The sequence below is a fragment of the Schistocerca americana genome, chromosome 5 (genome assembly GCF_021461395.2).
Source record: "Schistocerca americana isolate TAMUIC-IGC-003095 chromosome 5, iqSchAmer2.1, whole genome shotgun sequence".
Taxonomy (NCBI): domain Eukaryota; kingdom Metazoa; phylum Arthropoda; class Insecta; order Orthoptera; family Acrididae; genus Schistocerca; species Schistocerca americana.
Window position 1 is genome coordinate 389,736,781 of NC_060123.1, and position 26,281 is coordinate 389,763,061.

Here is a 26,281-nt window from a genome sequence, read left to right on the forward strand (position 1 = left end):
CAGCAGCTCTTCATGATGTAACAGATATAAGGGGGTTTGACCTGCAGTTACCAGTATTCAATCTAGTTGATAACCTCACCATTTAAACATAAATTGTCCATGTTCTATGAAGTCGTATTGGTGTCTATGTGAAGGAAAAATCTTGTGACTCTCTGTGTGGACTGAGTTACAGTCTTTGCTCATGGGTAGAACTTCCTTCCATTATGGTTTTTCAAAAGGGCCAGAATTATTTTTGCTCTGCCGAAATGCAGGAAGGAGAGAGAACATAACCACATTTGTGAATTCACAAACATATTATACAAGTAATTTATGCTGATGGGTCCTAACAGGGTTTGCTTCAATTGTGTCTTAAAGTATTGTTCTACCTTATTATTACTATGATTTTTCATTAATTTATTTTTTAGAACATATAAATATTGGTGTGCACCATTAGGTGTACCAACAACAAACTTCAATCCATTGTCCAGATGCCTTGTTTAGATATTACCCATGGAAATGTGTAAATTTTTTGATACCCTCCTTGCTATATTACAATTCTGAGAAATCTGAAGTGTTTACAGTTAACTGAGGTTCAAGGAAATGAAATATTCTAATAAAACAACTATTCATTTTTAAAGGTATATTGGCGTACACCACGGGGATTTCCTCAGTACCTGCCAAGGACTGTTGCAAAGAAGAAATATCGATTTACTACTAATCGACCATGGACTGGTCAATTTGAACAACAGAACATGTCTCGGCAAAGGAAGAAAGTTTTCTTAGAGCCTGTACTTGAATGGAGCTTCTTCAGAGGAGATCGTGTGAGTAATATGTTATTCAGTTGTGGGAGTTAAGTTAGGGAATCTTTTTCTAATTTCTATATAACATTTTTTGACAAACAGTGAATAATATAATGAAGAAATAAAGAATTCATTAAAAGCCTAATATGCTGAAACTGTCAGCTTTTTATTTTATTTGGGTAACAGCTATGTTCCATATAATAAATAAATAGCATAAATAACAGGATTTGTTAATGTTTTTATGTACACGAGTAATTGTAAACCTTAAAAAATTCTGCTCATTTAGAGATATTTGTTCTGAAGACACGTTTCTCATACTGCCACAACATTGTAGCCATTTTGAAAGTTACAGGGAACTTAAGAAGTACAAAATGGAGTTATTCTAAAATTGCTTTAGCTGATATACATGGAGAATTCAAAAAGTATGTGCACATTCAATTTATTGAAAACAACACAGAATTTACAGTTACATCATTTTCCAACACTTTCACTCTACTTTTCAATGCACTTGATCTATCACTGCACAATACCCTTAGGGGAAAAATTTTTTTTGGCTGAACAGAAGGCAATGTACGCACCACTTCCTTTATCTCTTCAAGTGGACCAAGAAAATCGACATCCGGCAAGGTGAAATCGGGACTGTGTCCCAGATCTTCCAACACCTTGAAATGCATAGTCTCAGGAGTTTGTGTGGGGTGACAAGTTATGTGAAAACATGCACTGTTATGTAAAAACAAGAATATTGTTTGACAATAGAGTTTGTAGTTTATAATTTTTGAAGTCATGTTAGGTGTTTATTTCAAAATGCAGGCTTTAGCTTGTTGCAAAGCATTGGTCATCTACTGTTTACCCCTTCCCCAGTTAATATTCCAAATTTGCCCTTGTGCAGTGTTTGATCTCTGGTTAAAAATAATGAGCCCATGTTTCATCTCCAGCGATGATACAAAAAATATTCACCTTCATTATCATGATGGTCCAACTACTGAGTAACTGCTGACAGATTCTCGTTTGATTAAATTTGTTCATTGAGTTGTTTTGGGGCCGTCTTGACTTTTTGCACTTTAATGCTGTAATTGTTTGTGTCATAAGCAGAACCACGATAAATGTGAATTTGGTTTCCCACATACCAACTTGTTCATTATTCAGTATTATGCACTTGCTCAGTGTTGGCATTAGTGGTGAATTTGATGGGACGTCTTACTCTTTCCATGTCCCTCACGATTGTTCAGTCACTTGAAGTGCTCAATTCACTGATAAACTCTTTACTGTGGTAAATATTGACCCTAAATCATTCTGGAAGTTGTCTATGGATTTCAGCTGCTCGTGCTCTTTCAGACCACACTAAATGGAATATAGAACAATTTTTCATTGGTACAAAAAAAAGGGTGATGCGCCCATGGTTACTTTTTAGTGCAAATTTACTGACGTGATGATGCTGAAACCTAGCACAGGTGAAAAGAACGATGCCATTTAGTGGCTGGTGAGGTCAATAATCAATGCCGCCAACCTAAAGATGACTAGAATGAAAGTGTTGATTCTTATTGACTTTGTCTACAGTTAATATGATACTATCTCATGAGACTGTTGTTGTTTAATACTCTCACAGAGATTCTTTATTTTTGTAGATCATTGTGTACAGAATGAAATAGCACTTCAGTTTTTATCGTTTGTTGATATCACTTCACTCTTTCAGTACCCCTGCAGTCTCAACCATATATTCCTGGTATATGGAAATTTTAGTTCCTTTATACCACTGTGACAGTAGGAGAGCCTGCTCTGCCTGATGCTATGGATGTCTTTCTGTCATAAAGTCAGTTGCAAATGATGTTCTTAATGTAACACTGACTGTTTGCAAAGGTTTATTACTGATGGATGCAAATGAAGAATGTTGAGTGTTGTGATCACCATTGGTAGTTTGTTGCAGATGAGCCTCCAGTAATACAATGTGGAGATAGGGAGAGGTAGAGGACACAGTTGTTTTCCATTTAAGACCCTTACAATATACCATTTACAGTTTTCTTATCATTTTATTCTCACTTGTCTGTTTAACTAAAATATTTTTGATTTGATAATATGTATCTGAAATTGTTTCAGGTCGAAATTCTTGTGGGACCAGACAAGGGAAAGCAAGGCATTGTTTCACAAGTAATACAAGAACGTAATTGGGTTATTGTTGAGGGAATGAACTGCCATTTGCGAACCATTGGAAAATCAAAGGATTTTCCTGGTGTTGTTATCCGGTCAGAGGCCCCACTTTTGGTCACAGATCAAGTTGCTCTTGTTGATCCATCAGATTTGTAAGTACTAAACATGATATTATTTCTCTGTCTTTCTGTTTTGAAAATATGTTTAAGGACAAAAATTGCCAGTTGGTGAGTGTGACGTGTGTTGTGCGACCTCATGGTGGCAGGTACTGTGGTGGTGTAGCCATCGATGATATCACAGAAGTAGACACAGGAAAGTTGTTGTGATGATTTCTACTTTCTTGTTAATGTCCCCCTGTATATTTTAATGTTGATTGTTTCTACCTACAACTTTGAACTTCAGCATGTTAATGAAATGTTCAAGTGGTACAACTTTGGACTTCACCACCTCTGCAGTAGTTCCTATGAATGGAAAGTACTACTTATTTTTAAGAACAATTTGATTACATCTCCAAATACAGTTAAAATTATGTAGAGAAAGATTGCATATATGTAAAGTTTTAGTTTGTACATTCCACTCTGTCTTTATAATAACAAGTGACATTTTGACAGTTCTTGCTTTGTCTTCCGTTTGCTGTGACACAGTCAGCATTGTCACAGTGCATTGCTCACTTGGTGGTGCACCTCATTGTTCCAGTCATGGAACAAACGCAAAGCCCCACAGGTATTACAGCCTGCAACAGTAGGGCAAACCCCGCCCTACCTTCAAGTCGGGTGGCATCCATCTGTTTCACCATGCAAAAATGAATTACAGAAATGTCCAAACAGTTTTGTACTCTTAACTGTTTAACTAATAAATTGTTCCATTTATCATGATCATCATTCTTCAGCTAGTTACAGGTAAGGTTACGCATCACTCTACGTGAATGATATGTTGCACCACATGTTCCTCTGCTTAGACAAATGATGATGCACCAAATTCATAAAATGTAAGTAAATAACTATGCAGCAACACCTAAATTTTTAAACTCGTCACTTTTTGAGTTGCTACATTGATTTCATGACTTTCATCTTTCATACAGAGTTATTCCAAATTGGATTCAAGAAAACGTCAGTTTGCTTAATGACATTAATGTTAGATATCTTCCTCCACTAGCTACTTGGGTTCTGCTACTTATCGGGCAACCCAATTGAAGTATAGAAATGAGAGATGGGTTTGAGCAAAGGGACTATTGAGTGTGGAAAGAGGAAGGATACAATGGATGTAAGAAAGGAAAAATAAGATTAGGAATATGTGAGTGTAGGCTCTCCTGGTGTGTATTGTCAGTGAAAAGCTCCAGTGTTTCCAGCGGATAGCAGTGTTAAAATACCATGACGTTTCGATGAGTAGATTCTAATCATATACTATATGATGTTGCAATGCAGTTGCTGTAATATTAATATTATTGGAGGGCACTCCACCTGGCTAAGGGCGGCTGTGTACTGCCCAGCCGGCAGGAAATTGGAGGATGAGGGTGTAGTGATGGGAATAGCGAGTGCTCCATTTGTGTGTCTGTGGGTGCATTCTGGCTGTGCCTTACAAGTTTGATGATGCTGGTCGCACTCTCATATTGTTGCCAATCGTGCAGATTCCACATCACAGTTAGTTGGTGTCCATCATCTCTGTTGCCAAGATGGTTGTGAAACTGTATTTCAATGGATTCCCTTAGGATGCTGTCCCAATAACAGGTTGCTTGGCAAAGCACCTTGGTGTTCTGGAGGTCAAAGGTGTAGTCTTCCTTGAGGTTATGCTCTGCTATCACTGATCTTTATGTCTGTCCCAGTCACGTGTCTGAACTGCTCCTCACGGGATTTAAAAACACAGCACTGCATTTATCCAATGAACTGTTTGTCAGATTCGCAGGCAGTGGAGTATATTCCTGGTACATTCATTTTTAGTGGGATTTTCACAGATCAAACCACTCTTCTGTGTTTGGCAGTGGTCGTAAGACCTTTTTATGTTAGATTTTTTGGGTAGCCTAGCAATTTTGGCTGAGACTAGTTCCAGGTATGGTAGGAAAGTGAGTCTCTTGTCATCGCCTTCTTCTTCCTCTTCCTCTTCCTCTTCCTCTTCCCAGTTTCCAGCATGTCTATTCTGGAATGCCCTACTAATCTGTGGGCATTGTGGTACCCATTTTTGTGGAATACTTATTTCAGTTGTTGTAGTTCATCTGGGGCACTTTCTTTATTGCAGACAATGGCACTCCATGTTCATGGTGGCCAGCACTATTTGTGCTGGATGATGGTAGCTCATTGCATGCCCATACAGGTCTGTGTGTCTCCTGTGTACAGAATGGCCTAGCGTACCATCTTCCTGCTTTTTTATTAGTATGTCCAGGAAAGGAAGAAAACCATTCTCCTCTATTAACATAGTGAAAGAAATGTTATGATTAATGCTGTTGTGGTGGTCCAGAAACGCATCCTGTGCCTGTCTTCCATGCTCTCGTACCACAAAAGTGTTGGCGACATAGCAGAAGAATTGCTTGAGAATGCATGAGTTTGTGATGAGCAGTTGGAAGAACCACCACCTCAATCTGTTCCACAAAAAGATTTGCGATCCCGGGAGCCTTTGGGGATCCCATGGCCACTCCGTCCATCTGTTCACAAAACTATCCATTGCACTTCAAGTAAGTGGTCATCAGTACACATTCTTCATCATCATCATCTTGGACAGTTTCCAGCCACTGGCTGGGTCTGTCGGGAACACAAGCCACTCCATCGTGTTCTGTCTTTCCACCATTCCCCCTCTTCCACCTTCGTCCAGTTCCCTCCTCTTCTCGTCACACATTCCTTCACTCCCTTCACCCATCTATCTCTTGGTCTTCCCCTGGGCCTCTTCCCCTCCAGTTGCAGATCAAACATCCTCTTTGGAATTCTTCCCTCATCCATTCTCTTCATGTGTCCATACCACTGCAGTCTTGATTTTTCTATCCTGTCCTGTACTGGTTCCTCCTTTAGTCTTTCCCTCACATACACATTTCGCAATCTGTCTCGTCTTGTTACACTCAACCTGCTCCTCTGGAACTTCATTTCACTAGCTTGTATTCTACTTTTGTCGTTTTTGTGCATTACCCATGTCTCACTTCCGTATGCCAATATGGGGACAAAGTAGGTTCGGTATATAATTCCCTTGGATTTCTGTGGCACCTCCTTGCTCCAAATAAGCCCCCTAATGCATTTGAAGAACTGCCCTGCTTTTCTGCACCTTTCATTTATTTCCATTGCGTTTCCCCCCTTACTTTCAATCATGCTTCCCAGGTACTTGAAGTTCTCTACCACTTGTAGTTTTTCCCCTCCACAAGTTATATCCACATTTGGCCTATTCTTCTTCCTTGTTGTGACAATTATTTCACTTTTCTTTGCAGAGAAATGCATTCCATATTGTGCTGCCATTGCCTCCCATACATCTAACTGCTCTTGCACCTCCTTCTCGCAATTTCCCCATAACATCAGGTCATCGGCAAAAAGCACTGCTTTCATTTTATGATCTCCAATTGCATCTGATACTTGCTGTAGGATTTCATCCATAACAATAATAAACAATAAAGGCGAAAGTGCACTTCCCTGTCGCAGCCCATTTTCCAGCTTGAACCATGCAGTACGTTCCCTCCCCACTTTCACACAACTCTCACTTCCCTCATACATTTTTCTGACTTTTCGTGTTATCTCTTCATCTATCCCTTTTGCGTTCAGCACATCCCAGAGCTTGTCCCTATAGATACTGTCATACGCCTTCTCAATATCTAAAAAGGCCATGATTAAGTCCTTCCCGTACTCATAGTGCCTTTCCTGCAGTTGCCTTACCGCAAATATGAGGTCCGTTGTTGATCTTCCCGGTCTGAAACCATACTGCTCCTCTTGCAGTCTACTTTCAATACTGCTTCTTATTCTCTTCTCCAGGATCTTTTCATAGATTTTTCCACAGTGGCATAACAGGGTGATTCCTCTGTAGTTCTCACATCTCCTTTTATCCCCTTTCTTGAAGATCGGGACTATAATTCCTGTCTTCCAATCCTCAGGAATTCTGTTCTCCTTCCACACCACCCTCAGAACTCTGTATAGCCACTGGGTCCCTACTTCTCCTGCTGCTCGTATCATATCCACTGTTACTTCGTCCCAACCTGGTGCCTTGCCCCTTTTCATCCTCTTTATGGCTTCTTCCACTTCATTCCAAGTTAGATCATCAATTTCCCCACTATTATAATCGTCTGCTGCCTTAGGCTCTCCATCGCTGTTACCGCATTTACTCGAATCTAAGCCGCACTTTTTTCCGGTTTTTGTAATCCAAAAAACCGCCTGCGGCTTAGAATCGAGTGCAAAGTAAGCGGAAGTTCTGAAAAATGTTGGTAGGTGCCGCCACAAATGACTTCTGCCGTCGAATATATGTAGCGCTGCATAGGCATGCTTTGCAGCACAAAGATAAATACTGGCGCAAAAATCTCCGCGTCAGTAAATAAATTTAAAAAAAAAGGGTGGAAGACAAGCCTTCTTCTCCGCCCCGAGTTTCGACCACTGCATTTTATACATTATCCAACGAAGTAAATACGAATTCCGTATCGTTCATCTTCGAATGTAGCAGCATTTCAATGTAGTACGAAAATCCGACTGGCAAGACTGTTTGGGATGTTTGTCAATATGGCCAACACTACGTTTTGAATTTATTCCTACCTGTGAGAAGAGATGGTTGCTAATAGGAACTTTTATGAATTGTGAATCACATACAGTATTCTCTTCGCCATAAGAATAATACGAATATAAACATTTTGCCGTGTATTCTTGCGTGTTTGCTGCTATCTCATTTAAATCCTATCTGCCGAATAAACTACGAAACTAGGGTGAGACAACAGCAAACGCAGAAGAATATACATATTATGTCATGTTTATATTCGTATTATTCTTATGCCTAATAGTGATACAGGCAGAAATGAAGCACGACAATTGACTAGATTTTTAAATCTAAGATGACTAATTTCTGTGCAGAATGTAATGTACTAAAGAGGCGTCTGCAAAGATTTTCAAACGGAGAAAAATTTTCGCTAAACTCTCGTTCAGAACGTCTTCTATCAAAAGCAGTATATTATTTGGTTCTTGTTGATCATTATCAAAGTAAGCAGCAGTGTAAGTAACAACAAATAGCAGTCTCTTGCCATTGTTTTGCTAATGAAACAATTCCTCTCTTTTTAAATTGTAAGCGGCGGTAGCGCGCACGAAAACAAGCCATGCCGCGAGCAGGGACAGGCCGTAAACACTCATTATCAGAATGCGACAAACAATTCATGACACAGTACAGTAATGCATTTTCAGCTTAGTGACGCAAACACCTATAACAAACAGAACGGCACTTACCAGATCAAAGCAAAATAAGCAATTAATTCAAACCAGACGAAGCACGTGAAAAAGGAAAGGTGCCCGTATATGTACAGACGGAGCGCGTGACGCATAACAATGGCTACCTAGTAAAGCTTAACTGCTAAGCTTACGACTCGAGCCTACTGTAGCTGTCTCGTCATTCATTCGACCTAAATTGTGTCTCATATTACAATGGACCAACTTTGTTTCGATTTGGAGGTGCGGCCGAAAACTTTTCTCTCCCCTTGAATTTCGAGTCTCAAATTTCAGGTGCGGCTTAGATTCGGGAAAATTTTTTTTTTCTTGATTTAGAGTCTAATTTTTCAGGTGCGGCTTAGATTCGAGTGCGGCTTAGATTCGAGTAAATACGGTAGTTACCCACTTGACGGCATTCAACAGGTCTTCAAAGTACTCCTTCCAAATCTTTTTGAGCTTATGCATTTCCTCCACAACTCTTCCATTATTATCCATGATCCTCAGGCACTCGCTTCTGTCGTTCCTCTTATTTCTTACCATGGTGTAAAGTACTTTTTTGTTCCCTTCACTGTCCTCGTCTAACATTCTTGTCCATTTTTCCATCCACTTCTTCTCCGCCCTTACTATGGTCTGTGCCGCTTTCTTGCTTCCCTTATATTTTACCCTAGCTTCCTCTGTTCGGGTCTGGAACCATTCTCTGAAGGCTTTGTTCTTTCGAAGTACTGCCTCTTTACATATGTTGTTCCACCATGGGGTTTCCTTACTTCTCTTCTTTGTGCTAGTTCTTCCGCACACAGTCTCGGCTGCCTCAACTAGAGCCCTCTTAAAATCTCCCCATTCTTCTTCCACTGTTCTCTGATCTTCCTTTGGCAGCTTCTTCCTGATCAGTGTCTGGTACTGGGTCCTCCGTTCATCCTCTTTCAGCATCCATGTCTTCAACCTTTTCTCCTGTATGTCTGTTGCCCTCCTATCTTTTTACTCTCTCAGGCTACCAACAGCCAATGGTCACTGTCTAAGGCCTCAGATGGAATGACCTTAACATCTGTGAGGCTGCTCATCATCTGCCTATCCACTAGTACATAGTCTACTACTGAAGTTTGGGACCAGTCTCCACTGTACCAAGTTATTTTGTGGCTACTTCTCTTCTTGTACCAGGAATTTGCGATCGCCAGCCCATTCCTCTTGCAGAATTCCAGCAACAATTTTCCTTCTTTATTTCGGTTCCCCCAGCCCTCTTGTCCCATTATCTCCTCGAATCCTTTCCTGTCTGTGCCAACATGTGCATTGAGGTCCCCTATTATAATCTGATTACCTCCATTTAGCTGCTTTTGCATGTCATCTTCAAATTCCTCCTTCTTCTTTTTTGTACACCCCACCTGTGGGGCATATGCTTGGATGATTTCAATGTTTTTTCCTTTCACTCGTACTCTGGCTTTTATCATTCGATCATTGATATCTTCCACCTCCTCCTGCAGACCCTCTCTGACCACTATTGCCACTCCATTTCTTCCCCTCTCATTCCCTATCCAGTACAGTTTACATCCTTTACTTAGTGGTTTTTCACCAACTCCTCTCCACCTAGTCTCAGCAAGTCCCAAGATGTCCAATTTCCTCCTTTCCATCATTTCTACAATTTCTTCTAACTTCCCAGTTAGAGTCCTTACGTTTAAGGTGCCCAGTCGTAAACCATCTCGTAATCCTTTTCCATTGCTTGGTCGGTTTCTTTTAAATCCGTTCTGTGATCTGAGGCATGTTCCCTTTTTGAAAGCAGTTGATTTATCCACTACTGGCTTGCTAGGCCTATCACAGCTTCACCAGAGCCCCGTCAACCGTCATGTTTCAGGGTTCCCATAGGGCCTTCCCAGCTACCGTAGCGGTCCTGGGGCACACGAAGTCCCCGCTGTACATCGCCCCTATAGGCAGTCCTCTACTTTGTGCCGTTGCCCATCTCCCACGACTTGGACGAGGGGTTGGACTTATGGGAGACATCAGTACACATTCAAAGATTTTAATTGTTTGTGGCTAGAAAAGTTGAGACAGCAGCACCAAGAAGTCGGGCAGATTCTTTCATTAATAGCTGTGTAATGTCAAAACTCATGACTAGGTCATCTCTTCATAATTGAATGTCCTTAAGTATTTTCATGAAATCAGCAGAGTTCTTAACATGGTGGTTACAGTGTTCCGCAAGGAGTTTTACAAGTGTTGCCAGACATTTGGCCAATAGGTAATTGTGTGACTTCATGATGTTGAATATTGGCTGCAGAGACACCCCTCCTTCCAACAAGGATGCGAATAAGACCAGAGGTATTGTAAATTTAACAGTTGAAGTCCTGTATTCAGCGACAATTTTGGTTCTTGCGAAAGGAGTGGACTTTGCATCTGTCCCAAGGATCATACCAAAATGAGACATTATTAGTGGTCTGGAAGAAGCAATCTGAGGCTTGCCAGAGGAGGAAGCAGAGGAGGTTGGCAGGAAACCTGCAGAGTCATTGACAAGTCCTGGCTTCTGAAAGTGAACTTGGCAGCAGCAGAACAGGAGGCTATCCGATCTGTGAGATATGAAACTGACACTGTGGTTCTTCCAGCAGACAAAGGGAATGGTGCTAATATGCACTGACAGTTACCATCATAAAGTGGGCTTGCTGCTACAGGACCTGGCCTACAGGAAGCTCAAGAAGGATTCAACCTCACTGATGACCATGAAAACCATGGCCCTGCTGAGGAATTTAGTTGTACCAGAGGCACTGAAGAAGTGGTTGTATCCCGGTGTGCCAGCGACATCATACCTGTATGAACTGCTAAAAATTCACAAGAAAGGGGTGCCTCCGTGGCGGATACTCGTCACCATCAGTTCACACACCTATGGACTGGTCAAATATCTGGCAACGCTTCTAAAACCCCTAGTGGAACACTAGACATCATGATAAGAATTCAACCAATTTTGTGAAAATACTAAAGTATATGCAATTACAAAGAGATGACCTGCTTGTGAGCTACAATTTTCCTTTGCTATTTACAAAAGTACCTCTGCAAGAATTCTTGGTGCAGCTGTCCCAACATTTCAAGCTGCAAATGGACATGCATTAACAACCACTTACTTCATGTGCAACTGAGAGTCTTACGAACAGATGGATGGGTGGCTGTGGGATCCCCGGTGGCTTCAGGGACCACAACCATCTACGTGGAACACTTTGAGGAAGCGGCTCTTCAAACCATTCATCAGAAACCCAAGCACTTCTTCTGCCATGTTACAATGTTAATGATACTTTTGTGGTATGGGAGCATGGCAGACAGGCACTGGATGAGTTTGTGGACTACCTTAAAAGCATTCATCATAACATTACTTTCACTGTGGAAATAGAGGAGAATGGTTGTCTCCCTTTCCTGGAGATGCTAATATGGAAGAAGGCAGACAGTGCTCTAGTCCATTAAGTATATAGGAAGAAGACACACACAACCTATACCTGCATGCAACAAGCTGCCACCATCCAGCACAACGGCAGACAGTGCTGACCACCCTGGTACTTCTGCAAAAATGGGTATAGTTATGCACAGATTAGTACATCATTTGAGAAGAGACAAGATGTTGGAGACTGGAAGAGGAAGAAGAAGACAAGAGTCTCACTTTCCTTCTGTACCTGGGATCACTCTCAGCCAAAATTGGAAGGCTACTTGAAAAATCCAACACAAAAACCATCTTCTGACCATTGTCAAATGTGAAAGTGTGTCTTGGCTCTGCGAAATACCCACTAAAATGAATGTACCATGAATATGTTGAATTTCCTGTAAATGTGGCCAATATTACATTTGGCAAACACAGCACTATATTTAGAAATGCTGCAAGAAGCACATCAGACATATGTGACTGGGACAGACAAAAGAATCAGTGACTGGGACAGCAGCAATATGATAAGTGTGTGACCAGCACCATCCTACTTGAAAGCTGCTGCCAGAATGCCCACACAGAGATGTAAACGGAACACCTACCACCCACACCACTGCAGCCTCACCCCGTCCCCACCCTACCAGCTGGATGGTATGTGACTGCCTGTAGCCAAGTGGAAGGGGGCACTCCACTATTTTAAATATCGCAGCAGCCACATATTTCAACACTTTGCTAGAAGATGATGAGTGTGACACTGGTCAAAACATTGTGGCATTTTAACACTGCTACCCGGCTATAAACCTTAGAGCTTTTCACTAAGGTATGTAATGTTAGTACCTGAGAGAGAAGGAGACATACTACTGAGACAGATACCCTTCCCATCCCCATCCCTTCCTGGCGGGATCTTCACTGGTGAGCCAGAGGGCAAAGATCTTTGTCAATCCTACGGAACGGACTCCACCAGCTTCACCTACACAGAAACCCGAAAACTGGTTCTCGCACCCTCCTATTGAAAGCATATGAAGAGTCCAGGGGAAAAACCTGATAAGTCACAATTCTTATTTTTTTTTTTCAGGGGACAAAATTTAAAGTTTCAAGACTAATGAAATTTTAGTTTTTCGAGTTATATTCTTCATTTTTGTTTTAGACCTTAATATATCTTTCAGAGAAAGAGTACTGCTGAAATTATACACATCTGAATAGAATTTACAGTAATATGATGCATTTGTATTACGATGGCAGGTTGTACGGAGGAAAAATATGTGAAGTCCATAATATATTGCAGGTAACTACAAGATATAAAAATCATGTTACAACAAATTATCTCATATAATCATTTAATAATCTTCTATAAAAGGTCCTGTGCTTTTCGATGGTGGATTAATGCAAAAGACGATCAAACTACACTTGCGCTTCACCACAGCAAAATCTTTTCAAGTCTTGTAAATCTCTGTATTTCTCAGCAAATATTTTAAGATCACCTGCAAAAAATAAGAATCCCCTGATTTAAAAAGCTATATTCGTAATATTAAAAAAAATACTTATTTCAATGAATAAAAAAAAAAAACTTTCAAATCATATTGCTGCAAAAGAATTACTAATACCTTCATATGAAGCTTGCTCATATGCTCCATTGTACTTCCTCTATATCGAACCAGTGCTGCATGGTGTCGTGTGACTTACGATTCTCTTATTGGCCTGGACTGGAAGCAGAGTTTCTTCTTGTATACTGTATTATCAAGATGCTCTGTTCAGCATTTGATTATTTCTGGTTGCTCCTCAACATCAATGATGACAAAAGGCGAAGGGTGTGTGCGTGAATTCTGAAAAACCTGACACTAGTCCTTTGGAATTTGACATTCCTGAGTTTGGTCTGTTATACCAATCTTTTTATCACATTCGAGGTAGGAACTCTTCTTGCTTTATGAGGTTCAATTCATGGGCTATTTCATTGGATCAAAGTTTGTAATGAAGCCTTACTTTATTTTCAATAGGTGATGTTAAAGTCAGTTCCTGCTCCAAATTTTTCTTCTTGGATCGATACTCATCACAGGAGCCCCAAGTATCAGATCGTGGATATCCAAAACTTGTATTGAAATCTGAATTGAATATAGTGCGGTATGTTTCATCGACACGTTCTGATTCTGAAACTTCTCCTTGAACATATGGAACATTTTTTTAATATTCAAAGACTCTGGTAGGTAAATTTTTTCTGACGTCGTCAAACTGTAGTGGCTGTTGCGACCTTTAAATGATTTAATGTGCCCTTTTGTTATTGCATGTGTTTTATCTTTCAAAGCCTGTGGGCGGGATCTGTTTTTCCCTCGGCTGTCTCGTAGAGGTTGGTCTCGAGATTTAAGTTTCTTCAGTAAGTGATCTACCTTGCCCTTCTTTATTCCATGTAACAACATAAATGCTTGCTTGCACACATGTATTTATTGGACACTTCCATTAATGGTAATACAAACACTGAATTTATATGATGCATCACGAAACTTTCCTTCCTGCTCCTCTCTTCTAGGACGCCTGCACTGTACAGGGACCACTGTGATTAAACCACTTAAATAGAGGTTTATTTCATCATGATTTTGAAAGTGGTTCGTGTTATTAATAATATTCCTTTTATTTTCATCACTGACAATATCAAAAAAATTGTTTTTGCGCTTACATGTTTCTCCTGTTTCATGTGACTGCAATCTTAAACGTTTAGAGGCATCTATAACACGACCATACTTCTTCCTTTTCTTTGTCAGCTTCTTTGATGACATTCTATAGTTTTCTTCACAACTAGATGAGTCACTGTCTTCTTTATACATTTTACACTGACAGAATACGATGCTAGATCTAACTTCCTTCACAAACTCCACAAAACTAACAACAATGGTCAACTTATACACAAAAATGACTGTGGCAACTGATAAAACAATGATACAATTAGTGAAAACAGACCTCTTGGGCTGCGAATCATTAAACCATAAAATTTTATCGTTGCATTCTCTGGACTTGTCAGAATATTCCCCTGTTTTGTATGGACTTATAATGTTTTTCGCCTGCACATGCTTACAAGATATCAGTATATCTCTTGACTCGTCAGGTTTTTGACCAGTTCTGTAAAACCAGCTAAAACTACACTGGCTGGTCTATTAAATTATGAAAAAAAAACAGAAATTTTTGGAATTTTGGACTTCACAGGTTTTTCCCCTGGACTCTTCAAATGGAGAGAGCAGCAGTGAAAAAGCAATGAAAATAGCAAATTCCGTATGATGTGAGTAGTATACTACAAAGAGGAATTACTAGCTATTTACACATTTTGGTCACTCTCAAGTTCTTTAGTTAAATCAGGGTAAAAAATGAGCTCAAATAATCAACAGTAAGATATTAACCAGTTATGCCTTTTACTTGCTCACCAGTTTAGTTAAATATAAAAAAGTTGGAAATCATGTTAAAAGGTTCAAAACTGTAATTCAACTCGGAGAAGTCAAGGGACACCCCTATAGAAGTGACCATGTAACAAGTTTCCCTACATTGATATCACCTGGTAGGTATCTTTTTCTGTCGTTAGGAAAGTTACACTGTCACATGGAGGCATAATACCTTCAAACAGCTCTGTAAATGTATCTTTTTTGTACAATTCGTCCTGTCAGGTTACTACTGTGCTTGCTTATTTATTTGTGGAAGGCCTCTCAAACATGTTTGAGCAGAATAGCTGCATTTCATAGGGGAATGTTTTAAGTGTGACAACAATTGTATTGGCTAGTTCATGCTTGTCCAGCCATGGATGAATTTGTGACAGTTCGCTCCTCTAAGTCCGCAACTGCTGTGCGGCAGAGAGAGTTGATCAACAACTGGCTGGAGGTGTGAATGGTGAGCACACGTTTCTGTTTTCTCTGAAGAAAACAGTACGCATCCATTTTCACCATCTAATTTGTATTTACAGTCAATCAACACTGATTGTAATAGACACTGTCCTCAAGGAAAATGATTTGGTGATGATATATTTGACAAAAACGTTAAATGTCAACATCATCTGAGGAATCTTAAGACTAAAAGCCTCAGGACGCATACTATGTGTAAGTTTTTGGGAGCAGATACACTACATTTGGTGCAGTTATATGCAGCATTCATGTGATATCTGTAGGCTTGTTGATTGCAGGTTTGTGAATCAGCAGGTATTGTGCTCAAAATATTTTACACACTGTGTACCATGAAGGGATATGGCTGACCCTAGGTCCGTATGTGGCCAGTCCCCTGTGTTGAACTGGTGTGCTGCCATTACCCATCTGATGGATTCTGCTGGTGAAACAAGACATATAGCCTTCTGTTAGATATAAAGCCACCTGCATTACATCTGGTTGACAATACTGTCTAGGAAATAGCTAAAAATTGTCCATGTTTTACTAAGTCATTTAGGATCCACTCAAAGCAAGATATTGTGGCTCTAGATGGTGACTGAATTTCAGGTCTCCTGACTGATACCAATGTGGTTGGTCTAAAAGCACAGGATATCTTCAGTTTACTGTATTATAAGAGGAACAATACTCAAAACTACATTTTAAAACTGACCTTTTATACCAACTTATGTCAGTGCTGCATTTATATTCCAGTTTACTCACAGAGGGGTTCAGAAAAATGTAGACACTCTTTGAAAGGTAACATATTCGGAACAAAATGACATTTCATTGCAATTTTGCGTGGTAGTGCAGTCTTTTTTTGCCTGAACAGATCTCGATGCACATTTTCCAGCAGATGACGTTGCAGCAAAGAATGAAGTAAGATTGTTATTTCAGCAATGCAAGTTTGTATTGAAATGGTACAAAAACATGGGAGGTACAAGTGGCAACGGCATAATGTGTACAGAACTCAGCCATCAACACTTATAACATTTTATCGTATTTGGGATAAATTTTAAGTTGGCAGTACTGTTCAGGATGTGCATAAGAAAGTACATCAAATCCAGCTTCTAGTGCTGCTGTATTGGAACATTTTACTAGATCGCCTTAAAAAAAATCTGTGAAGTAAGGTGCACGTGAAAGCAGGGTAAGCTGATCAAGTGTACAACAAATTCTGAAGGCCGGAAGGTGGAAGTGGAAAGTGTACGTTCCAAGATTGCTGCATGGTATGAACAAGGATGACCCACATCGAAGGATGGAGGACTGTGAGTGGTTTGAAGTCATGCTTCATGAGGATGAGTGTTTTGCAGGGAAGGTTATCTGGTCTGATGAGGAACAATTCAAACTGAATGGTACTGTAAACCACCGCAAATGCATGTACTGGGCTCCTGAAAAACTTCATGTTCATGTGGTCAAACATGTTAATCTACTGGGTGCTAATGTGTGGTGTGATCTTTCATCCTGTGGTTTGATTGGCCCGTTCTTCTTTGAAGTTACTGTAACTGGTGATTTGTGTTTTCCATGTTCTGCAAACATTGATTTTTACCTGTCATCCATGAGGTGTTGGGAAATGAAAGATTTTACTTACAACAACGTGGTGCTCCTCCTCAGTACCACAAAGATGTCAAAGCCTACTTGGATGAAAATCTACCTGGACGATGGATAGATCAAAGAGTAGCTGCTGAGTACCCACCACAGTCTCCAGACCTTACACCTCTTGACTTCTACGTATGGGGGACCTTGAAAACTGAAGTTTATCAACAGAAGCAAGCTACACTGAATAAGCTATTAGAAACCATCGAGGCATCCTGTGCTGCTATCACATCAGCAGCACTGACAGTCATGGTTTGGTCAACAGCTCAGCAGCATTGTCGTTTGGCTCCCAGTGCTGAATCAGAGCCACAAATCTTCAACACATTCGCTTTTGAAGCAAAAGTAATTATATTTACAAAAATATTTGTGTATTAGAAAGTCAAGTGAAGTGTAAGAAAGGTCAAATCATTGGACTTCATAAAAAAAATTTGTAAGTGTCATGGAAAGTACCAATGATGATAACAACAGAAATGTGTGCTACGCGAGCATGAAAGTGTTTATAGTCTCTTGCTTTCAGCAGAATAAGCTAAAAATATAGACATATTCAAAAGTTGTGGCTATGTCATTGAATCAGTGTGATTCGTAACAATATTATGAGAAGGAAAGTTGCTACTCGCCATATTGAGGAGATGCTGAGTCACAGGTAGGCACAACAAAAAGGCTCTCACAATTAAAGCTTTCGTCCATTAAGGCCTTCGTCAGCAATATGCACGCGCGCGCGCCCCCGCACACACACACACACACACACACACACACACACACACACACACACACGACTGCAGTCCAGGCAACTGAAGCCACAGTGTGAGTGTAGTTTCAGTTGCCTGAGACTGCATAATATTGTTACACTCCATCCTGGATTTTCCATTGTGTAATCAGTGTGATTCGGCTGTTTTTACACGTATTTCACAATAATTTGTCTCTCTTGGTAGCTTATTAATCCGTGGAATGTACAAATATTACAACTATTTCATTACTTAAGTAGAAAATAATAAAAACAAATATTATCCTTTCCGTGCATGTAACTGACTGCTTTCTCACCACTTGGAGCTTGGAGTGCTAGTGTTGCTCCAGCTGCCAAATGATAACAACTTTCTCACCAGCGAGTGCTATGACTGTATGTATTAGACTGCGGTAATATTAGACGTGCAAGCAATTCTTTTCTGTTATATTTTGTGTAATCTTTGGGTAGTTGTCTGTAACAGATACTTCATGCATCTACCTCTGCATTGTTATATTTTTGACATGGTATTGCTTGTGTATTTTACTACAATTTTCAAATGTCATTTTCTCGTATCTGTGACGTGTGCAGTAGAGACTGGAAAACGGTCTCTGTCTGAAACCACCACACAGTAAAGAGTAAATTAAACAGCAGGTTAAGGTCTTACATAATGTTATTCATACAATTTAATTTCGAGTGTTCAGTCACAGAAACTCTGTTTCTTTGACTAGTACTTCAGCCATGTACCTTTTAGCAATTTCCAAGTGAGCTGATAGAATGAGTGTACGGTACTTGCCTGTGTCTTTTTAAATCTAAGGACTGTGCCTTTGCACATGTAGCCACAGATGCACAAGAAGCTGAGATGTTGTTTTGACTGCAAAGAACTCCATACAATTGAGTCTTTCATTAGATGCTCGATACGTGCTGGGATATCGATGCATCACTAGGATCTTCACAGCAGGGATGTCATTATGAGCTGGTCAAAGAAAGTGCTGGATTTCATACTTTGTCAAGAGTGGAACTGCTATCTCTATTAATTAAAGGCTTTGCTAAAGAATTTCCACTGTGTCCTTCATCATTGAGTCTCAGAATGAGGACGTCAGTGCTAGAATTTCAACATCGTCATACAGCACAGAGCGGCTAGTGTCAATGCAGTGCACTGCACAGCCAATTTATTGGGCTGTGAGAGCCGGGTGTAGGTTTGCTGTTCTGTGCGTCAGTCATGGACTGAATGCATCGTCTGATGGTTTTCTTCTGTTAGTACCAGTATGATGTACAAACCGTCCTGACGTAGAAGCAACATATGATATGTTCAGTAATTCTGAGGATAGGCATTAGTTTTGCAGATTTTCAGTTGATAATTTTTGCAACTAGTGTGCCATTTTCATACATGCTCTTTCTTTGAAATAGTTGCAAGTCATAACCATGTGCTATAGTCACTAAATATGGAAATTTGAGAGGTATTGCTAAGAAAACAGCACATTTAGTTGATATGTAACATGCATTTGCTGTTGTTCCCAATGACTGCTATGTTATTTTTAATATATATTTGGTTAAAATCTTATTCGGTAATCTTGTACAAGGCAAAACCCATACAAAATAAATGACTCATGGATTTGTTGAAATTTAGAAATACGTCACTTTAAAAAATTAATTAGATAGGGAAGTTTTTCTTAGTAAAAAAGCAAAAGTGATGTTTGAAAACTACAAGCTGTAGTATTTAATTAATTTCAAATATGAAACAAAAATGTTGAACTTATCTGACCAATTTAATGTGCATTACCTGTGTTCAGACAACCAGCAGCTGTGGAGTGGCGTTATACGGAAGATGGAGATAAAGTGAGAGTTTCCGTCAGGACAGGAAGGATAATTCCCATTCCAAAATTGGCAGCAGAAACTCATGATTATAAAACAAAGAACACTTACAAAGGTAAGCATGTGACTTAGAAAATTATTTGTTCAGCTTCCAGGTTCTGAATGGTTTCTTACTGTGCATCACACTGGTCTTGTAAGCATCTCCCCTTCTGCTGCCACATTGTTGCCTTAGTGTGTGTGGTTTTTTTTTATGTTCAGGGAGATGTTCAGGGCAGAAGATACGCATGACTATGCAGTGACCTTCGTATTACTTCAAGCCAGTGTTCAGGACTTTCTTTGATTCTATACTACAGCTGTTGGATGTTTTCAGGCTTTTTCCGCCATTGAATGACATCAATGATTTAGCTTTGTGTATGAAAGTGTGCTAGAAGGTAATTAATTGATTGTTGTCTAGTGAAGGACTGTTTGCATACAGACATGACAGTAATCTAGCCATCCTAATATGAATTTCTTTGAATCACTTGAGGCAAATGTCAACAAGACCATTTCTCATGCCTTTTGCAGTATTTGTCCAGTCTTAGTTTTTGCTCTATATCTGACCACCTCAAAGCTCAAGTTAGACTCCATCCATCCATCCTTCCTTCCTTCCTTCCTTCTTCTCTGAGAAGGATAGTGAACCATTACATTTCTGGTGGCAGTTTCGCCTAGAGTAATGGTGAACAGTTGGATTTGTATGCAGAAGGAATCAATTTCAGTCTCTGATCCAGTCATCCATGTTTGTTCTATAATAGAGTCCTCTTTTGTGGTTAGTACATTGAAACTGGGATTTGATGTTAAATGAGACCACTGACAGTGGAACTTTATAATTAGAAGTGAGAGTTTAAAACAGAATTTTCTGAAACTGACAGTTAATGGAGGTCTTTGTAGTATACATAATGTTCATTAAAACGTGGCATTGAGGTTGAATCAAGTTCTTCCAAGACATTTATACAACCCAGAAAGTTATTTTTTATTTCTGTGAAACATAAAAATCAAGAACTTCTTAGCATAAGTTTTTATTTCCATGATGCAACATGACTGCGAGGTTCTGTTGCTTTTTTAATGATTTGCAATGCACACTGATTTTACAGTTTTGAACTGAAGTGTATCAAATTTTACTTTCCATTTAATTTTCAGTTGTTTAAGAAATAGCATTTTAAATGAATGACACAACTTTATAGTTGTGTGCTCCCATATGAAAAGTGATGATTACCCTTGATAGTGTGATAATTTTTCTTTTAAAGTTATCTCTGTTTCATTCAGAGTTCCATGTGATCCGAAGAGCACTACGACAGATAACAGATTAGATATTAGACATCATGATGGTGATAAGTTATATTTTCTTATATTATGAGTGTTATACTGAAAGTCATGAGCAACCCCTCTTAAAATTCAAATTCCAACAGTGTAACAGAAGTGCCTAAGAGGATCTTAGTTCTAGGGACTGTCCACCACATGCTGCCGTATTGTGATATCATTAGCGTCTATCTCGTGACCACAGGCAGTACTTCCAAAATGACGGACATTGATATTTTGTTTCGAAAACGTGCCGTCATTGAATTCCTTGTTAAAGAGGGAAAATCTAATGCTGAAATTCAGCTCAAACTTCTGCTTGCATATGGACATTCTGAATGGGTGTAAGCAGTGTTAGGAGGTGGGTGAAGCATTTCAAATGGGAAAATGAGTATCAAAGATGAGCCCCCTAGCAGTCGCCTGCAAAATACCTCCATGGAAAGAGTTGGTGAGCTTATTAAACTAGACAGGCATGTCGCAGTGAATGACGTCCTGCTAGGCATGCAGTAGGGCGAAGTGCAGTGCAAGAAATGATCAAAGCTCATGTTATCAAAAAGTTTGTGTCTGCTGGGCCCCATGTTTATTGACTGAAAACCACAAACTTCAGCGAAGACTCATCAGCCAGAATCTTGTTCAGAGATATCAGAATGAAGGTGATTATTTTTTGACAAATGTTGTGATAGGCGATGAACACTAAGAGATTGAGGATGTTCAGAAAGCAGGGCCTCAATGTCTTTGTGCAGCTGGAATGAAGTTCTACCATAAGGGCATTTTCAAACTTGCAGAACAGTGGGAAAAATGTATGCAAAGAAATGGAGATGGTGCTGAAAAGGGAGAGAAAGGTCTGTTATGACCTTTTCTTATTGAAAATTATTTTAATTTGATGTAAAATAGGTCTTTTTCTGTCACACAAGCAGTTCTCAGTCAGTCAAAATTTCAGATTGATAACCAAAAAGTTCTCACTGAACATGTAATTGCTTTGAAATATAAAAGCAAAAGTAGAAACAACTGTTTTACAGTGTAGGTCTCTGCAGATAATTTTAACTAGCATGTGCATAATAGGGACAAAGACCTAATTACCTTCAAAATGATTTTTGGAATCACTTTTGCTTTGTAAGGCAGCAAGCAGATTATCCCAGGGTGTGTGTGTGTGTGTGTGTGTGTGTGTGTGTGTGTGTGTGATGCCAAGTTAGATGTAATAATAGTTGACATACACTGAAGAGCCAAAGAAACTGATACACCTGCCTAATGTCATGTAGGCCCCCCAAGAGCATGCAGAAGTGCTGCAACACAACCTAATATGGACTCAACTAATGTCTAAAGTAGTGCAGGAGGGAATTGACACCATGAATCCTGAAGGCTGTTCATGAATCCGTGAGAGTATGAGGGGGTGGAGATCTCTTCTGAATAGCACGTTGAAAGGCATCATAGATATGCTCGATAATGTTCATGTCTGGAGAGTATGCTGGCCAGCGGATGTGTTTAAATTCAGAAGAGTGTTTCTGGAATGACTCTGCAGCAATTCTGTACTTTTGGGATGTCGCAACAAACAGAATGCTTACGAACAAGTCCCCTATCAGTCATATCTAGACATATCAGGGGTCCCATATCACTTCAGCTGCACACGCTCCACATCTTTACAGAGCTTCCACCAGCTTGAACATTCCCCTACTGACATGCAGGGTCCATAGATTCATGAGGTTGTCTCCATACCCATACACGTCCATCTGCTCGATACAATTTGAAACGAGATTTGTCTGACCAGGCAACATGTTTCCAGTCATCAACAGCCCAATGTCGGTGTTGACAGGCCCAGGCAAGGCATAAAGCTTTGTGTCGTGCAGTCATCAAGGGTACATGAGTGGGGCTTCGTCTCCGAAAGCCCGTATAGCTGATGTTTTCTTGAATGGTTCGCACACTGACTCTTGTTGATGGCCCAGCATTGAAATCTGCAGAAATTGGCGGAAGGGTTGCACTCCTGTCACGTTGAATGATTCTCTTCAGTTATCGTTGGTCTTGCTGCAGGAATATCCGAGATTTGATGGTGTATTACCGGATTCCTGATATTCATAGTACACTTATGAAATGGTCGCACGGGAAAATCCCCACTTCATTGTTATATCGGAGATGCTGTGTCCCATCACCTGTGCGCCAACTATAACTCCATCATTCAGACTCACATAAATCTTGATAACCTGCCATTATAGCAGCACTAACCAGTCTATCAACTGCCTATATAAGTGTTGCCGACCGCACTGCCACGTTCTGCCTGTTTATATATCTCTGTATGTGATTACACATGCCTGTACCAGTTTCTTTAGTGCTTCAGTGTATATTTTTTGTGTATGGGCTGTTATGATAGTAATTTTTCATGCTACAGAGTCTTAGAGGCATACAAACAGCTTTGATTTATTAATCTTGTACAAACTTCAGTTTTATCAATGGCAATTAATTTAGTTGTGTTCTGTTCAGTTATCTAATATTAACTCTCTTTTTTAATCTTCTTCTTAGAGTTTCTATGTACTCTTCACTTCCTTGCATTTTCGCCCTATCATTCCATTGTGAAAACAGTCTCGATGTATTCCATCGACTATTGAATTAAATTTGTGTTACCGTGACCCTCAATACTTTGTATGGTATTGATAAGTAGTCAAACAATTGTTAGATGGTTTATTGACAGTTTCGATTGTCAAGTTTCAGTATTTTCACAGATTTGTGACTTTTATTTCAAGTATGAAATTGTGAAGAGCATGTTAAAGTTGATGTTGTTGATTTTAGTCAACCACAATATTATTTCACCTGGGAGTGGCGGCATTTCGGTTGGCTTATAGTGAATTGATATCTCATGAAGACAAGCTGAACTACTGGATAATATATAGACAACTGTCTTGAAATCATTTGAAATGCGATGCACTGATGTGTTTCTGATAATGGCCATGGGAGGCCAGTTGCAATAATATTGTGGTTAGGAAATACTAGTGTATGCCTTGGTCAGCAGTGATTGACTGTGTACAAGAATTGATTTGTTAAGAAGTGTCTAGGTTTTCGTGTCTTTTGTTTTAGAGTCTGAGAAGGATACAGGAAGAGATGAAGTAGCAGAAATTACATTTGAACCAAAGCTAAAAACTTTTGAAATGGACATAATGGATTCAATGGGTATAAAAGAAGACAGGGTTCCAGCAAAGACATATTGGTACTAGTCCTTTGAGATAGTTATTAGGGTCAGAACACACTAACAACAAAAGGACTTCCTTATGGACATCAGAGATGTTATTTATTTTTCCTCCTAGCTTTAAAAAAATATTTTTGTTAAGTGTGCAGAGTTATGTACTGTTTCATAAACAGACCTACATATGTTAATAGTTTCTAAAGAAAATATAATGAGCATGCTTTATTGATTTAAGTCACTGCATCAATTTTGTGATGATGTGGTTCAGTTTTGTGTTCCACTACATAAGCTTTTGTATATCTAAAACCTTAACGCAGATATGAGTGTATGTGAGATTGTTTGTGATTAGTCAGTCATCCCGATAAAGTGTGTTGTAATGTACATAATTGTATTTACCTCCACAAAATTAAAAAGAGTAATTTTTTTTTGCTTGTGTAAAAACTGACCGGTTTTCTAGGTAATGATAGAGATGTGTCTAGGTGGTACAAAGGAATACATGACAATAACATGTCTACTAATCTTCCACATGTATGTTTTGTATGGTGCCAGCTGTGATGAATATGTTTCTCATTGACTTCATTTCTGTTATCTATATCACTTACGGCTGCAGCAGGAATAGACTATTATCACACATATTTCTGTTGGATGCCTGAAATATATACATTAAAGCACATTAACAGATTCCTCACAGAACATAAAGTTAAAAAGTATTAGAAATGTATCCATACTAGTTGAGAGATTTCATAAAATTCTCAATGCTGATGAGTCTAGAAATTGAAATGTGAAACATAAATTGGAAAACACAGTTTTGTTAAAGATAGTTGCATTACACAAATAAGATAGGCAAACACATACAAAATTCTGAGAACGAGCTCATCATGCAGTTTTTGAAAGTTCTTAAAACTTAATTATGAAATGCAACATCAACATCATATGCCGCATAGGGAGATGAAGCTTCTAGATTCTGCAAGTATCAACAATGAGTCACTCTCGGCATAGAGTTGTTGTCAGTGTATGTAGTTCCTGAACATTCAAAGGCTGTAGCTCTCGACTATACAATGGAGTTTCATCTGCACTGTGGAGTGTTTGCCCCAGATTGTCTGTGAAACATTTGGTTTGTTACAAGTTATTATACAAGTATAATACTTATACATAAATCAATCTGGGTTTCAGGGAATCCTTAGTTGACATTATTAACGTGTTAAATGATGCGGATGTAAAAGTCATGATCTTTGGTCATCTGACGTGATCAATTTAAGTAGACTGTTCAGTTTGAAGCCATCTGTGCTTAACACAAATTGGCTAAAGATGTTACTAATAGCATAAGAAGACTTTTTGGGATAATTGTAACAAATATGATCAACTTAATGAAGTCTGTGAAATAATGTTCCATTCCAGTAAAGTATCATCAGCAAAACTGAAAAAAAAGAAGCCAAAATTGTTACAGCAAGTAGCAGGCTTCCAAATGTAAATATGGAAATAGGACAGTAGACAGGATAAACACATTAGAAATTGGAGGGTGCAGTTCCGTCGAAACAATTGCTAAAGCCTGGTACACTAAAAACTTACAATTAACTGGAACAAAAAATGAAACACGAGAATGCTCACAATTTCTTACCCCCTATTGGAAGGTTGGTGTACTATCCAAATACATATGATAACGAAATCAACAGCAAAATCAATCCTGTTAACCTTAGGGTGGTTGCTACGACGGGAAACATAGGTATTTATGGTTAAAAATGGGTGTCACAATAGTTCCTACAAGCTGAGAACTTATCTTAATTGACTGAAAAGGCACAGAAAATGTGTTGCTACTAACTGAAACTTGGAAATTAAATGAGGATTTTCCAAAAAGTTTAAAAAATTCTCCAACCATTGATGCCACCAAGTATCGCAGTACACATAATGTTAAATCACATTCACTGCAAACTGGAATTTGCAGAATTTTTAGCAAGAGAATTTAGTGGAACCTGGAGTAATTTCAATCAAATATGATACATATATGACATACTATCTGGAAAAATATACTCTTGATCTAAGATATCCAACACAACTGCAGGAGGTATTGCTGGACCAATGTTCAGTATCT

At 39.3% G+C, this 26,281-nt stretch overlaps 1 protein-coding gene across 1 annotated transcript in view; it reads left to right on the forward strand.

Moving 5' to 3' along the window:
• Positions 1-24,717, forward strand: part of LOC124616182 (probable 39S ribosomal protein L24, mitochondrial) — a 53,618-nt gene extending 28,901 nt beyond the window's left edge. Inside the window, exons 2-5 of the mRNA XM_047144474.1 lie at positions 618-800; positions 2,874-3,076; positions 19,670-19,806; positions 24,087-24,717. Coding sequence (XP_047000430.1) covers positions 618-800; positions 2,874-3,076; positions 19,670-19,806; positions 24,087-24,223 — 660 coding nt within the window. The 3' untranslated portion in view covers positions 24,224-24,717. The remainder of the gene's footprint in view (positions 1-617; positions 801-2,873; positions 3,077-19,669; positions 19,807-24,086) is intronic.
• The last annotated feature ends 1,564 nt before the right edge of the window (positions 24,718-26,281 follow it).